The sequence below is a fragment of the Hemicordylus capensis genome, chromosome 1, assembly GCF_027244095.1.
Source record: "Hemicordylus capensis ecotype Gifberg chromosome 1, rHemCap1.1.pri, whole genome shotgun sequence".
In the NCBI taxonomy this organism is placed as follows: Eukaryota; Metazoa; Chordata; class Lepidosauria; order Squamata; family Cordylidae; genus Hemicordylus; species Hemicordylus capensis.
In genome coordinates, this window is record NC_069657.1 from 398,295,553 (window position 1) to 398,312,517 (window position 16,965).

At 41.0% G+C, this 16,965-nt stretch overlaps 1 protein-coding gene across 4 annotated transcripts in view; it reads left to right on the plus strand.

Moving 5' to 3' along the window:
- The window catches only part of ZFAND3 (zinc finger AN1-type containing 3), a 223,982-nt gene that overhangs the window by 82,518 nt on the left and 124,499 nt on the right, over nt 1-16,965 (plus strand). For all 4 annotated transcript variants that reach the window (XM_053304978.1, XM_053304984.1, XM_053304967.1 and 1 more), the window contains exons 2-3: nt 6,244-6,284; nt 8,754-8,780. In XM_053304978.1, coding sequence (XP_053160953.1) covers nt 6,257-6,284; nt 8,754-8,780 — 55 coding nt within the window. In that variant the 5' untranslated portion in view covers nt 6,244-6,256. The remainder of the gene's footprint in view (nt 1-6,243; nt 6,285-8,753; nt 8,781-16,965) is intronic.

The following is a 16,965-nucleotide window of genomic DNA, read 5'->3' on the forward strand; positions in this document are numbered from 1 at the left end:
ACTACTACTTCAAGGCATATTATCCAAACAAGATGTTTCAGAACTAAGGCATAACAAATGGTGTTACTTTACCACCTTCGTACTCACTCTCTTTGTGTATATTGCGCTTGAGTAGAATGAACAGGGATTGCAGGTAATACTACTTGCTCATGCTGTTCACATACTACATTTGTATATATATATGCACTCACAAAATATTCATGTACATGGTCTAACCACTGATCAACACTTAAATATTGCGGCCTACTACTACTTTTTTTAAAAAAATAAACATTTTACCATCTAATCCCCAGGCCATGTTTGGATACACTGTATCCAAAATACACTGTACGAGTAGCCAGAGCGTTTATGAGCATTCCATAACATCTCAACAGCTGAGCCAATGACTAGGGTGTACGTTTTCATCATGTGGAGCAAAGGTGCTGAGCCGATACAGGAGGCTTCAGACTTCAGCTATTGTTTTTCCTTTATTTACTGTATCTGATTCTGGCAGGATATTGTCAAAAACACACAATACCCTGCCAGAATCAGTTTGTGTTTTTTGTTTCTTGTTTTGCAGTGGGTGGAATCGGCAATATAGTAAAGTTCGTATAATCGGTGTGCAATGTATTGAAGAGGCTATCTGTGATTCATAGTTTAAAGTTATCAAATGACAGTTCTGTCTTTCAGAACATTCACTGGTTGCCATTTGCTTGTGGGCAGATTCAAAGTGCTGGTTCTAACCTTCAAAGCCCTGCATGTCTTAGAACCCGGGTATCTGTTGGACTGCATTCATCCATAAGAATCTGCCAGGATCTTTGGTCTTAGCCTAGCCTCTGACACTAATCTGGTTAGTGTGGACAGGGCCTTTTCAGTAATTCACCCCATCTTTGAAGCTCTCCCACAGGTGCTTTGCCAATTTCCCTCTGGTAAATTTTAAAAAGAGCTTGTAAACTCTCCTCTTTCGGGAGGCATTTTAAATCTGCTTTTTAATCAGTTTTCCCATTTTAATCAGTTTTAACCATTATTGCCTTTAATTTTTGTTGCTGTTGGCTTTTTGTGTGCTGATTGCATTTTTTGTAAGTTTCCCCAAGCAGCAGCATGATGGAGGGGCAGAGTAGAGATATTTTAAATAAATACAATAAACATCTGAGTCTCATGGAAAAGAAGCATCTTAAATGTAACGTTTCAAAATGCTACTTTAGTTTCTTCAATTAAAATGATGCTAGTCCACCTAATGGCACAGCGGGGAAATGCTTGACTAACAAGTAGAAGGTTGCCGATTAGAATCCCCACTGCTACTATATAGGGCAGCAGCAATATAGGAAGATGCTGAAAGGCATCATCTCATACTGTGCAGGAGGAGGCAATGGTAACCCCTCCTGTATTCTACCAAAAGAAAACCACAGGGCTTTGTGGGCGCCAGGAGTCGAAATTGACTTGATGGCAAACTTTATCTTTAGTCTGACCAAAACATTGGGAAAAATAGCTAGGGTGACAGCTAAACCGTAAATGAAAGTTAATTTGCCTGCAAGAATTACTAAAGGACTTCAGTATGCCTTGTGCAGTTCATGTCTGGTTTTTAGTTCGCTTTCACCACATAACTGCTTTTCTTAATTGTTGTATATATAAGCTCAGCGGGGGAGTAACCTGCCTAGGGAGCAAGAGGTTGCTAGTTCGAATCCCCACTGGTATGTTTCCCAGACTATGGGAAACAATTATATCAGGGAGCTGCAATAGCATGGTGTAGTGGTTAGAGTGCCGGTCTAGGACCGGGGAAATCCGAGTTCAAATCCCCATTCAGCCATGATACTTGCTGGGTGACTCTGGGCCAGTCACTTCTCTCTCAGACTAACCTACTTCACAGGGTTGTTGTGAGGATAAACTCAAGTACGTTGTACACCACTCTGGACTCCTTGGAGGAAGAGCGGGATATAAATGTAAAAATAAATAAATAAATATAGGAATATGCTGAAAGGCATCATCTCATACTGCGTGGGAGATGACAATGGTAAACTCCTCCTGTATTCTACCAAAGAAAACCACAGGGCTCTGTGGTTGCCAGGAGTCAACACTGACTCGACAGCACAATTTTATATAAATAAAGTATCTATCTATCTTTAATAAATTGAAATATTCCTGAAATTAGAGATTGTTATATTAGCTTGTCTTTCGTCATTGCTGTAGCTTGATTTGGCTGTTGAACCTACTCATTTATATTATGGTGTGTGCTATTTCATTTTTTCACAAGTTTTTGTTGCATTGACTTTTGCAACTACTTAGAGAGCTTAAACTATTCTTTGCCTTAAAAGTTAGGCTTTCTCCAGATTTGTAGTTGTTTGATGCTGCAGCATTTTTTAATATGGCTTTGTAGCATTCTGTTCCCCCCCCATATGCACATTAAAAAACAACAACCGAGTTCTAGTAAGAACTAATCTGCCTACCTTCCTTCCACTATCACTTCAACTGGACTAAATTTTGTTCAAATCGATTAGGTGGTTCACAAGTTAGCCTACTTGCGCCTGAAACATTCACGCTTCCGCTATTTTGAATTGAGGTAGATAACATCATCACAAAATACGCTATTCCCAGATCTCCCCCCCCACAGATTCATTCAGCCCCCTCCCTGGCTGCTTGTAAGGCCCTTCTTAAGACCCATCTGTTTCACCAGGTGTTTGCCTTTTAATTATTATTATAATTATTTTTAAATTAATTGTTATTGGTATCATCGTTGTTCACCTCCTAAAGTCTTTGGAGCAGGCAGTACATAAGAAAATTTTAATAAAGAAATAAATAGAGTTGGCTCTATGTGTCCCTACAACTGTACCCGATTTGGTTCATATAGGTCCATGTGTTGCAAAATTGATGGGGAGCCACACGGAATGCCAGGTGAACCCATAAACTAACTGGAAAGTAGGCTAATAAAAGTGATGAAGATTTGAAATTGAAACTAGCCTGAATTGACACCTGAACACTGCTGAAAGTCTCTTTGTCATAAACATGGCTGCCTCTGGATGTAATTTTATTTCATTTCATTTCATTTATTTAGTACATTTATATACTCCCCCCAATACAAAAAGGCCCCTGAGTGGTTCCAATGGACCCCCAGTTCCGCATCCCTCCCCTCACTCTCCCATCAGAATCCAGATGTTCAGGAGAGCTCCCTCTCTGCAGTCTCACTGACTGCAGAGAGGAGGGGGAATTGGCTGTCCGGGCTTCCTACTTTACTGAAGGACAACCCTGGCAGCCAATAGCAGTTAGAGTGAGGGAGGAGTTTCCTCCCTCAACTCTGGTTGCAAAGCAACTACTGTGGTGCCAGCAGTTGGATGTAATGCTGGCATTGAGGAATCAGAGGTTCAGGAGGTGGACTTCACTACAAACCGAAGGTACAAATCACTGTGCAGGGAGGGAAACCATTTTCTGGCAAAGCTGCAGTTGCCTGGAGTTCTCTTCACCTCCGGTTATGTGTGAATGCGGCCTATGAGTTGTTTGAACTCTGCCTTTTCTTTCTGTGCTGATCATGGAATTTAATGGCTTCTCAGGAAAGCTCTAGCTTGGCATACTGAGTTACATGAAAAAGCTGTAACTTCTAAACAAATGCAGCATGGAACCAGTGTAGGTGTTGACTTAGCCTGCTGTTTTTCTGAAAGTAGATAACCTTCACAGTTGGTTGGCACAGACGCTAATTATTCAAGTATATAAGTAAAGTAAAATATGTTGTCAAGTCGATTTTGACTCCTGGCACCCACAGAGCCCTGTGGTTTTCTTTGGTAGAATACAGGAGGGGTTTACCATTTCCTCCTCCCGCGCAGTATGAGATGATGCCTTTCAGCATCTTCCTATCTCGCTGTTGCCTTATATAGTACCAGTGGGATTCAAACCGGCAACCTTCTGCTTGTTAGTCAATCATTTCCCCGCTGTGCTGAAATTGAACACATGTCAAGTTAGGAAGGGCTACTCTTGGTTTCCCTCTTCCAGGTGTGATTGTTTTCCTTCTGACACTTAAATATGTGTGTTTAAATCAAGGTTGCCCTTTGCCTGCTGCATCAGTTTGATCCATTTAGGCTTTACTTCTTACGTGATTCAGAGCAGAGAACATGAATCCAAGGAGAAGTTTTCCACAAAGAAAAGCCAAGTTCTGCAATTGGAGTAAATTATGTCAACAAAGCTTGCATATCTTCTGGTTTGTGTAAACTGCTTTTGCTGGCAGTGGACTAGTGAGAAGGCAAGGGTGTTATTCAGGATGTCGAAGCCAACTTACCTGCTGGAAGCAGTCGCTGATATACAGCACAGTGAAACATGGGTGGGTGAGCATAAACTGTGCTGCTGTGTGTGTCTGAACACCATCCATGCTTTTGCAAAAGAGCCTTCTTCCTCTGTGACTTAAAGTTGTGCAAGCGCAGTTGAGCGACACAACATCCTTTGGAAATAACATTGCATCATACAACTGTGCTTGTGAAACAGCAAAACAGGGCTGTTCCACAACAGAACAGGCAGTGTTTAGAGACGCACTTAGTGGTGTGGGTGGTGCCAGGGGCAGAACCACAATTGTGCAAGGGGGTTCATAGAATACAGGCCACTGCGCCTCACGCCCCAGCCATGCCCCCTGTGTCTGATGTCAGACGCAGGGGGCATGAGCATGTTAATAAACAGGGCTGTGCACACCATAGGGATGTCCATGGTCCAGTGTTCGGATGGTTTGGCGTGGGGGGGGGCACACATGCACATGCACTGGCCACTCCCACTATGATGCTGACCAGGGCTTCAAGGTGGTACGTTGCCACCCCACGACAGCAATCGTGGCGACAGTGCCGGCAGAGGAAATACAGGGGGGGATAAGTGCATCCTCCATACTCCTTAAATATAACCCCCCCACACACACCCCTGAACCAGTCTGGTGGTCTGGAAAAGGACCACCGAAACAGTTCGGGCACATCCCAAGTGCACCTTTTTATAAGTAAAATCCAGCCCGCACCACATTTGCAGCGTGGCCAGGGTGGCTTCTCCGGAAGAAATGGAGCTGTGCAACTCCATTTTCTTAATAGGTTTCAGCCAGGGCTGGGTTCCGAGCCTGGCCAGAAATGCCTCTCCCTGCCTTTGCAAGCAGGGGGAAGCCATCCCGGCCACACTGCAAATGCAGTGCTGGCCTGATTTTACTTACAAATGAGGTATACGCCTGACTTGCTAACATGGCCACGCCCCCTGCATCTCACATCAGTCATAGGGGCATGACTGGGGTGGAGTGGGCTTCTGCCAGCAGGTTAAACAGGGGCCGCCAGCATCTTCCCTATGCTACTAGGTGGTGCTCAGTTGCCTGCGCTTCACTGTGGTATGTCAGTGACTGTTCAGGCACTTTGGATTCCTGTGATTTCAAAAAGTATCAACAAACACATTCTCAAGCTGAACCTCTGTCATAAGGATTGGAAATGATTTTTGAGTTGTACACTTTAGCAGTTTGAGAACAGAAGCTATGAACTGAAAGGCTAAATGGATATTTCCTGCTTCTGGGGGTTATAGACCAAGCAATACAAAATTATCTGAAGTGTAATGAAATTAGTGTGTTTGGTAACCTAGAACTAATCTACATAACTGCAACACTTTCCTTTTCAGCAAGGCTCTAATATAAATGCAATATTTCATGCTAAGTTTTTTGTTGTGCCAGACACTGATATGCCAGGCCTATGGAAAGCTGTAACATTCAAGTGAAATAAATCAGCCCTTTTATCTAATGTGCATTACTAAAGCATATTTCTAAAAATGATTTGATATTTTTTTTCTGACAGCGCATAACTTCAGAGTATGACCAAATGAAAGTCCTTTGCTTTTTACTTTATTCGTCCGTACTTTCAGCAGTTGTTTGCCCTTGTTCTCAAGGGAGAGACATAGCAATTCCGGGCCAGTTCTTGTGGGTTTTTTGAAGGGAGGGAAGGCAGAACATCATCCCAGTGAAAGTTGCTACTATGTATTCAAGCTGTGCAGGTTGAATATATGTTAGCAGCCTGGGGCTTTTGGAGTTTTCAGAATCCTAATCTGTTCCAGGGATTCTGCTCCTGCAGTGCAGGAAGGGAATGGTGTTGGTTTGATATGGCTGAACCAGTGTTTTCATAACTTTGACTCATCAGGACAATCTGTGAATCACTGGTTAGCCAATGTTTTTGCTGTCTGTCTTTTTTTCTCAGCTTGCTTTACTCTTTTAAAACCTCCTTTAAAAATTGTTAATGACTACAAAGAATGTTTAAGCTCTGCTTTTTCCCCTTGCCTCAGGTCCAGCAAGACTATGAATCTCTGTTCCAAATGCTTTGCTGGTAAGTGCGGTGTAAAGGTTTTATTTTGATCTCTCTCTCTCTCTCAGAAAAAAAGACAATTTAAATCTCATGGTTGGCATCCCCCTTGGAGTTTATGCGTGGGTTTCTTTGTGTGTGTATGTGAAATCAGATTCTCCTCACTCTGGTGCTTTATTTATTTGCTCAAGTTTGTTGAAACAATCTACAATGTGTGTAAAAGCAAGAGCCTCTTGTGTACAGGCACCAATCAAGCCTTCACTCAATGAAGTTTACAGAAGTCTGAAATGCCCTTGAACTAGACAACTCCTGTCAAACCAACTTCCATTAAAAGTACAGATTGCTGTTTAGAATTTAGAATTCAATAGGGCAGGCTTTCATTTTTGTTAATACTAAAGCTTCCTGTAGTACTTGTAGATGGGAAAGTGCTCCTGCCTCAACTTTAATTTTCTTTTTGATGGTGGAATATCTAGATATATCAGTTAGTACTGGCAACTCAGGCTATATAATATCCCCCCCCCCAACATATACATACGTGCACTTTTTCCTTGTCAGAAGTCATCACTATTATTTCCATTTTACAGATGGGGACTAGAGGCAGATTTGCTGGAATTGCATAAAATTGCAGCTGAGCCAGGTTTTGAACTCAATTACTGTAGATCTAAGACCAACACTCTAGGCCAGTGGTTCCCAACCTCGGTTCCTCCAGATGTTGCTGAACCACAATCCCCAGCATCCCCAGCCATAATTTACCACTGCTCTAGGCTGAACTTCCGCTGCTAGAACCAGTGCTCTAGGCTGTACCACTTCTGCTTGTGGTGGCTCTTGGTTCAGATCTTGCTGCCCTGCTGCATTATGATAATACAGAATAGCTGATGGAAAGAAAGAAATCAAGACTTGATAAATGGCCATGTATAACTTAGTATTTAGGTGGCTTTGGGCAAGTTGCACAAATTCTCTTTTGTCCCTGATCTATGAAATGGGATAAAGAATGGCCTGTTTTAAAAGCAATTGTGAAGATGAATAAATTAGATGAGGATATAAAGCCCTGTAAGAATGCCAAGTGTAATGGAATGTTGGGGTGGGGGCGGGATGAGTAGAAGTAACTTAATGAACAAGCTAATTATGTCTGTTGCTTTAGTGACTGTAACTTAAATGCTCTTCTACTGAAATAGTTCTGGAGGTCTTCAGATGTTTCCCTACCACCCAATTCCAGAAAATGGAAAATAGCAGTCTGGAAATTCTTCGGTTGAGTTTAGTAGCTTAATAAAAGATAAGAAGTTCAAGCTATTTCAAGTGCAATGACTAAAGTTTGATACTTCTAAACATGGTAAATCAAAGAACAAAGGAAGAACTTTAAATGTTGAGGTTGCTTAAAAAAAATCTGTAATAGGCAACTTGGAGGATGTAAAGCAGTCATTCTCTGTGGCTCTTTCACAGCTGTAAAACTCTTACCTCTGATAAATGGGATGTTTCGTAGCAAAAATCGTGCTGTAGTAGCCTTTGCATTGGAGTCCATGTGATCAGATGTAGACCTAACCCTAACCCACAAAAGCTTAAGCAGCAAGAAAACAGTGAAAGCTTATGACACAAGAAAGTTGTACATCTTTAAGGTACTACAGTACTCTTTTGTAACAGTAGCAGACTAGTATGCCCCCTGCTTTAGATATTATGTCTTTCTTTTTAATGACAACCAGTCTCTAAATGATGAAATTGGCTACAAATGGAAATCAAGGCTGTAGCTGTGCATCTGCCATTCTGTGAGTGTATCTTCAAGGTTATACAAGGACCTTATAGCGAAGATGTTCCTCTGAATAATGCTTTCTTCATTCCTTCGCTAATAAATACAGTCTTTGTTAAAAACCACTCTTACCCTGTAGTTCCCTTCCTTTCAGCATAAAAGTTCTGCTTGCCATTAAAACGTCCTGTCCTTTAGAGATTCTATTAGCAATGGATTATACTATGAAAAGCTCTATTGGAGATCTAAAACTTTAATGCCCCACTTAGTTTTGAGTGTCTGATGCTGAAGGAGGCAATATATTTAGTGGACCATAAGTATATGGTCGCTTAATGCGCTGTTGGTGTTATGGACAGTTAAGGGTAAATGTGAAATAAAAATATAATTTGGCCTTCTAGATGCCAGTTGTTGTCTTCTACTATCAGATTACTGTTGGGAGTCCCTTAACAGCATGACGACTGGCATTCTATCTCTGAGGCTTGAATAAAAGTTAGATAATGTAGCACCATGGGATTTTAGCCAGACCACTTAAATAAGAAAAATGTTGATCTTTAAAAACTGAACTTTAATATGATACAAAAGGGTAAAGAAAGCATGAGCTTGAGTTCTTGCAAATTGGAACACTTTAAAATGTGTATATTTAAGTTTCAAGATTTTTTCTTTCATGTTTGTTACCTTTATAATATTGTAAAGTGTATATGTAGGGAAACCTAAGATTTCTTATTTTAACTTCATTTTCTATTTCTCTTTTTTAGAAAAAAGAAATCCACACAATGAAAAAGGTTAGTAAATAACATAATTAATTGAAATATTTAAAAATATTCAGGTCTCCTATCCATATTCTTTGCACAATCCAACTGCCTTTCCCCTCAGATCTCATATATTGACTACAAGATAAACTATAAGTGATTGTTTAGATGCTTAAATGTATCAGAGCATTTTGACATTGGGTATAATTTTATTCTTTCCAACTAATTTTCCTTTTGAAGCACCATGTTTCCATATTTAACAATATGAAAGCATGTTGTGCTTCCATATTTCAGAATTATGATCAGATGTATCTTGTAGAGACAGCATTTTCCTTCCTGAAATATTCCTAGATACTATAGGGGCTAGTCCTAGATTGCCATAAGCCAAGAATAGGACATAGTGAAGAGAGTTCAGGAAGCTGACTTGAAAATGTTTGAAATAATAGCAAGTAAGTGATCAATATTGCTTAGCATGTAACCCATTGAAAATACGGCCCAAGTGTTTCAGTGTCCAAATAAAAGTTATATTTTAAACTCTCACATATTAAATTGACATGCTTGCTCACGATAAGCTGCTATTGGATGTGTGCTGTGTATGTATATTTACTTGCAAGTAAGCTCCATTGAATTGCATGTTCCTAAGTAAGTGTGCACAGGCTTGTAACCAGTGGTGGAATGCAAAATGGGGAAAACATACTGTGTTTCAAACTAATTTGCGTCCCTTTCTGTGACTTTAGATCAGAGTATCACTGCTGATATACTTTCAAATTGATGGCTTAAATCTTATTCTCAGTCCTCTGTCTAAATTTAATCTGTCATTGGTTTTGTTTTTTATACATTGTAACTATAATGAATTGCAATCTTCAAGTAAATATGAAGTCTTGCTTTTCAGTAACTGAAATACTGAAAATGATAAAGTACTTTGGTTGCCTCGGCAAAACATATTACATAATGGCAAACAGAGGCGAGCATGATCTGCCCACAGAATACTAGCATCCTGTCAGCTGATGCTGGTCAAGTACCTCTTTGCATAGAGGGGTGTGTGTGTGTGTGTGTGTGTGTGTGTTTGTTTGTAAGTGAGAGAGTAAGTTGCAGTTGCTAAACAATTGCCTCATGTCAGTTTCCTATTTTCTGGATTACCTGAATCCAGGATTAGAAGACACTACTTGCAGAACTTAAATTATTTTTCTTTTGCTAGAACCTTTATTTGGAGTCTTGAGGTCCATCAGCTAGTAGCAATCACAAAATGATGACTTTTCGTGGGCATGGCCAGTATGGTGTCTTTCAGTACTGCTGTAAGCAGTCATGCCTAGACTGGACCTAAGGCTGAATGCTAGAACGAGACATTCTCAGAACAAGATGTACTGCCTGATTCTGTGCAGGTTTAACCAAAAGTAAAACTAGCAATGTTACGACTTGAACATTATGAAAACATGGCAGCTGCCTTGTACTGAATCAGATGATTGGTCCATCTAAGCCAGTATTGTTTATGCTGACAAGCAGTAACCCTCAGTGGTTTCATGCCTCTTCCAGGCTTCCCTGTAGATGCCAAAGACCTTTTGCATGCAAAACATAGAATAGAAATATAGAAATCTAATAAATAAATACATATTTAGAATATAGAAAATAGAAATTGAATAAACAAACAAACATGTTCTCTGCCACTGAGCTATAGCCCCATCATACTTGCAGACCTGATCTACTTCTAAATTTTATATTAATTTTATTCATTCATTTATCTTAAGCAGAGGTGACCTCTTGCAAAACACAATCCTCTGTGAACTCAAAGTCACCAAGATCTGGATGATTCAAATTCACACAGGATTGAAATCCTGTGAATGGCTGAACTTACACCTGGAATAAGATAAAGCACACTGGAGTTTCAGACACCTTCAGACAAATGAATTCCAGAGATCCTGAAAGTCTTGAAGGTGTCTTGGATTTTCAAAGAGTATTAATCTCTGAAACTAGGTTTTGTGGGGAGGAAGGGTGACTAAAATTTAATTTTAAAAAAATTGCAGAGATATCTGAAAGACAGATCTTTACATATTTATTTTTCAGAAGGTTTTTGGGGTGGTTAAGAAAAATCAGAAATGGTAGGTAAAAAGAGACTTATAGAAAGGAAGGTTTTTTAAAATCTAGTGAGAGAGAGAGAGCGCATGTCCAGAGGAGAAGGGAAAGAGAAATATGAAATACGTAATCCCTAGGTTGTAGCAGGCTGAGATCCATTACTACAGAGGCTGTTTAAAACAGAGTTTCGTCCCAATGTCTGGTATTAGAAACTCACAGGATAGGTGGAGGAAGAAGAAAGATTATGATGAGCACCTGTTCAGGAGTGACCTTTGCTGCTCTTTTAGAATGAAGGCTGTTTTTAGAACTCTTCAACCCCTCCTGGTCAGTAAAAGGTGACTCATCCCCTTATGGGAGGGGGAAAGATCTGGAAGGAGGCGTGAGGGTGGGTTGGATGGCCTGGAGCTTTGGGAAGGGGAGGGGGAAGATCAAGTGAAGTATTGATCAGCTGTTCATACCTTTTGTGCTGCTGGCTGAAGTGAGTGCCCCATGCAGCTTCACTGGCCTCCATCTGGGCTACTAGCCTTACATTTTTTTGCTCAGAAGCATTAGGCTATGTTTTGCTATGCTCCTCACCTCTGTTGCATTCTACTGAACCCATGCACACAAAACAGCAGCTAAGGAGAGTGCTCAGAGTAGCTTGGAAGAAAGAGCTTTAGGCAGAAGAGCAAGTATGAACTTCAAGTCACCCTGCACTTTACCAGTTCTGCCCTCCTAAAATCTAAATAATGTGGTGTGGCATTTCCATTGACTTCTTACTAGTCTTCCCTCTAAGGCATGCACACATGTGCATGCTCACAAGTTTTTTAATGTCCACTCAGTTAATTTTAGATCACACTCTGAATATTGAATAAGGAAGGCACACACAATGCTTTGATACGGCTGCCCAGAACAAGAATTATTCAGCACACAGATGAAAAAAATTAGAGAGAACACTGCTTCTTACCTTAAATTACCCTCTACTTTTGAAGCAAACAACAATAGCATCAAGAAAAAAGCTTCCCTTTTCTCCCACCCAATAGGAGGAACTGGAAAGAGGAAGAGAGCTTTGGAGGTGGCAAAAAGACAAGGAATTAGGCCTACTCTAAAATCTGCAAGCTTCATCTCAGGAGTAGATTTTGCAGCATATTTTCCTGTATTAACCAATAATGTTTTAGTGGCAATTGAACAGAACATAAGAACAGCTCTACTGGATCAGGCCCAAGGCCCATCCAGTCCAGCATCCTGTTTCACACAATGGTCCACCAGATGCCGCTGGAAGCCTACAGGCAGGAGTTGAGGGCATGCCCTCTCTCCTGCTGTTACTCCCCTGCAATGGGTACTCAGAGGCATCCTGCCCTTGAGGCTGGAGGTGGCCTATAGCCCTCCGACTAGTAGCCATTCATAGACCTCTCCTCCATGAAGTTATCCAAACCCTTCTTAAAGCCATCCAGGTTGTTGTCTGTCACCACATCGTGTGACAGAGAATTCCACAAGTTGATTATGTATTGTGTGAAAAAGTACCTCTGTTAGATGGTCCTAAATTTCCTAGCAGTCAGTTTCATGGGATGACCCCTGATTCTAGTGTTATGTGAGAGGGAGAAGAATTCCTCTCTATCCACTTCCTCCACACCATGCATTATTTTATAGACCTCTATCATGTCTCCTCGCAGTTATTTCCCCCTAAACTAAATAGCCCCAGGTGTTGTAGCCTTGCCTCATAAGAAAGGTGCTCCAGGCCCCTGATCATTTTGGTTGCCCTCTTCTGCACCTTTTCTAGTTCTGCAATGTCCATTGTTAGATTTGTTGACCAGAATTGTACACAGTAGTACAGGTGTGGCCGCACCATAGTTTTGTATAAGGGCATTATAATATTAGCAGTTTTAATTTCAATCCCCTTGCTTATGATCCCTAGCATGGAACTGGCTTTTTTCACAGCTGCCACACATTGAGTTGACACTTTCGAGCTGTCCACCACGACCCCAAGATCCCTCTCCTGGTCAGTCACCGACAGCTCAGTTCCCATCAATGTATACTTGATGTTGGGGTGTTTTGTCCCAATGTGCATCACTTTACACTTGCCAACATTAAACCACATTTGCTATTTTGTCACCCACTCACCCAGTTTGGAGAGATCCTTTTGGATCTCCGCACAGTCTGTTTTGGATTTCACTACCGTAAAGAGTTCATTAACAGTTTAAAGGTAGTTCAGTTGGAATACTCTGTTTGCAAGCCAGAGAATGCAAGCTATACATTACCATCATGAGAGACTTCAAATAAAACTTAGTGCCATTCTCTAATGTGAAATTCAAAATATGACTGATTACAACCTGGTTGGAGAAAAAGAGCAGTAAGTTGGTATGGTAAGATGGCTGGAGCTGAAATAACTGGTTTATTGTGGAATGATGATTCCCAGAAAAGTCTGTCATTAGAAATATGCTTTTATCATTTACTCTTACCTATACTTTTTAAAGGAGTTTGTACTATCTATTGTTAAAGGGGTGGTGATGGTTTTCTCTGTCACCCCAGCTGTTTTATGAAGCAGACAATTGTTTCTGCTTTTACAAAAAGTGTCTGAGGATAAGAACAGCCCTGCTGGATCAGGCCCACGGACTGTCCAGTCTAGCATCCTGTTTCCCACAGTAGCCCACCAGATGCTTCTGAGAGGCCCACAGGCAAGAGGTGGGGGCATGCCCTCTCTCCTGCTGTTGTTCCCCGCAACTGGAATTTGGAGGCATCGTGCCTCTGAGGCTGGAGATGACCTATAGCCACCCAGACTAGTAGCCATTGATAGACCTGTTCTCCATGAACTTGTCTAAGCCCCTTTTAAAGCCCTCCAAGCCAGTGGCCATCACCATATTTCATAGCAGAGAATTCCATAGATGAATTATGCGCTTTGAAAAAGTACTTACTTTGGTCGGTCCTAAATTTCCTGGCCTTCAGTTTCATGGGATGACCCCTGGTTCTATTGTGAGAGAAGGAGAAAATTCTCGCTCTTTCTCTCTCTCTCCTCTATGCATAATTTTATACACCTCTATCATGTCTCCTTTTAATTGCCTCTTTTCCAAACTAAAAAGCCCCAGATGCTGTAGCCTTGTCTGATAAGGAAGATGTTCCAGGCCCCTGATCATCTTGGTTGCGCTCTTCTGCACCTTTTCCAGTTCTATAATGTCCTTAAGATATGGTGACCAGAACTGTATGCATTACTCCAAATGTGGCCGCAACATAGATTTGTATAAGGGCATTATAATATTAGCATTTTTATTTTCAATCCCCATCCTAATGGTCCCTAGCATGGAAGTGGCTTTTTTCACAGCTGCTGCACACTGAGTTGACAATTTCAATGAGTTGTCCACCACAACCCCAAGATCTCTCTCCTGGTCAGTCTCCAACAGCTCAGACCTCATCAGTGAATATGTGAAGTTGTGGGGTTTCCCCTCAATATGCATCACTTTACACGTGCTTACATTGAATCACATCTACCATTTTGTTGCCCACTTCCCCAGGTGCGAAAGATCCCTTTGGAGCTCCTCACAATCTGTTTTGGATTTCACTACCCTAAGTAGTTTGGTGTCATCTGCAGATTTGGACACTTTGCTGGTTACCGAAACTTCTAGATCATTTATGAATAAGTTAAAGAGCACTGGTCCCAATACAGCTCCCTGGGGGACCCCACTTCTTACGTTTCCCTTTTGTGAAAACTGTCCATTTATTTTATGTTTATTTTAACATTTATATCCTGCTCTTCCTCCAAGGAGCCCAGAGCCATGTACGTGGTTATGTTTCTCCTCACAACAACCCCATGAGGTAGGTTAGGCTGAGTAATGTGTGACTGGCCAAGAGTCACCCAATAAGTTTCGTTCCTGAATGGGGATTTGAACTCAGGTCTACCTGGTACTAGTTCAACACTCTAACAACTACATCACACTGGCTTATTCCTACTCTCTGTTTTCTGTCCTTCGACTAGTTAGCAATCCATACATGGACCTGTGCCCTTATCCCATGACTACTATGTTTACCAAAGAATATTTGGTGGGGAACTTTGTCAAAAGCTTTTTGAAAGTCCAAGTATACTATGTCAACTGAATAACCTTTATTACCTGTTGACACTCTAAAGAACTCCAAAAGGTTAGTAAGACAAGACTCACGCTTGCAGAAGTCATGTGGTTCTTCTTCAGGAAGGCCTATTCTTCTATAAGCTTAACAATTTTGTTCTTATATAAGCTTTTCATCAATTTACCACACAGAAGTTTAGCTAACCAACTGGTAGTTTCCCAGATCCTCACTGGATCCGTCTTTGAAAATCGGAGTTATATTAGTTACTTTCCAGTCCTCTGTTACAGAGTCTGACTGTAGGGAAAAGTTACATATTTTTGCTAGGAGATCAGCAATTTCACATTTGAGTTCCTTTTAGAACTCTTGGGTGGATGCCATCTGGCCCTGGTGATTTGTTAATTTTTAGTTTTTTATGACAGTTTAGACCATCCTCTCTCATCACTTCAAATTGGCTCAGTTCTTCAGCCTCTGAGCCTGAGAAGCTCAGTTCTGGGAAGGGTATATGGTTAGTATTCTCTCTTTCGAAGACAAATTCAAAGATTCAGCTTCTCTGCAATCTCCTTATCCTCCTCAATAAGCCCTTTCAAACCCTCATAATATAAGGGCCCAACCGCCTCCCTCTAGGTTTTCTGTTTCTGATATATTTTAAATTGTTCCCCTTGACATTTGTAGCTATATGCTCCTCAAATTCTCTTTTTACATCCCTTATTGTCTCCTTGCATTTCATTTGCCAGAGTTTATGTTCTTTTCTGTTAATTCGGGCAGGACTTCAGTTTTCTGAAGGAAGTCTTCTTCCCTTTTATAGCTTCCCTGACTCTACTTGTTAGCCACGCTGGCATCCTCCTGAACTTGGTGGTACCTTTCCTCCTGCTTGGTATACATTCCAACTGAGCTTCTATTATTGTGGTTTTGAATAACTTCTATTCTTTCTGGAGTGATTTTACCCTCCTGACGTTCCCTCTCAGCTTCCTTTTTACCAATCCCCTCATTTTTTTTAGAAGTTTCCTCTTCTGAATTCCAACACATCTGTGTTCAACTTCCTTGGCAGTGCTCCACTCACATATATGCTGAAATGGATCACACTTTGGTCCCTGTTCCCCAATGGTTCTACAACTCTGACATCTCACACCAGGTCCTGGGCACCACTAAGGATTAAATCCAAGGTCGCCCTCTCTCTGGTTGTTTCTGTAATCAACTGTTCTAATGCACAGTCATTTAATATGTCTAGAAATTTGGCCTCTCTGTCAATACCCGAACGTGAATTTGCCCAGTGTATGCGAGGGTAATTGAAGTCACCCATTATTACCGCTCTGTCTCTCTTTGATGCCTCTCTGATTTGCTTCTCCAACTCCAGGTCACTCTCAGCTTTTTGATCCAGAGGGGGATCAAAATGGGCAGAGGGTCCGGTTTTTAATTCCTGCTGTATTGAAAACTGGAGGGCCCAGTCCTTCAGTTTCTGAGCCTGAAAAGCTCAGTTCCAGAGTAGGAATGAATGCAAGGTCCTCCATTCAACCATGGACTCATTGGAAGATAAAGCTCTGTGTCCCATATCTGATCCACTGAGCCACACTTGATCACAGGAACATATCTGATTGCGTATTGCAGTTACTCAATACTGTATATCCTAACACAGCAAGCCTAAAGATTGTAAATGATTTTTACTTTTCACTGAATCATAAACTCTTCCCTTTGGCAAGCTAAAATAGTATCAAATAATTATACACACATTGTATAAGATGGTGAAAATCATTACTGTAGACGGTAGAGCTAATAATGCAACTGCTTTATTGCAGAACAGAATTTCTTATTTCAGTTTTTGAGAATAGTTTGATGTATGTCTGTAACAAGAAAATAAAATATACCTTTGTGCTAAATGGAATCTTTGCTATAAAGTGGGTGAACTTAAAATTGTTTTGGTTTTATCTTCAATGTAGTTTTAGAAAATCTATAAAAGCTGCTTTAGTGCCCAATCATTATACTTCAGATTAGTGCTTCACCTCTCTTTGTGGCAGGTTGAAGGACTTGACTGTCATTTTATGGGCTTATCAAATTGGCTCATTAAGTGGCTAAAGGCATCATTCTTGACTGTAATACAAGAGCTTGGTGTTCCCTT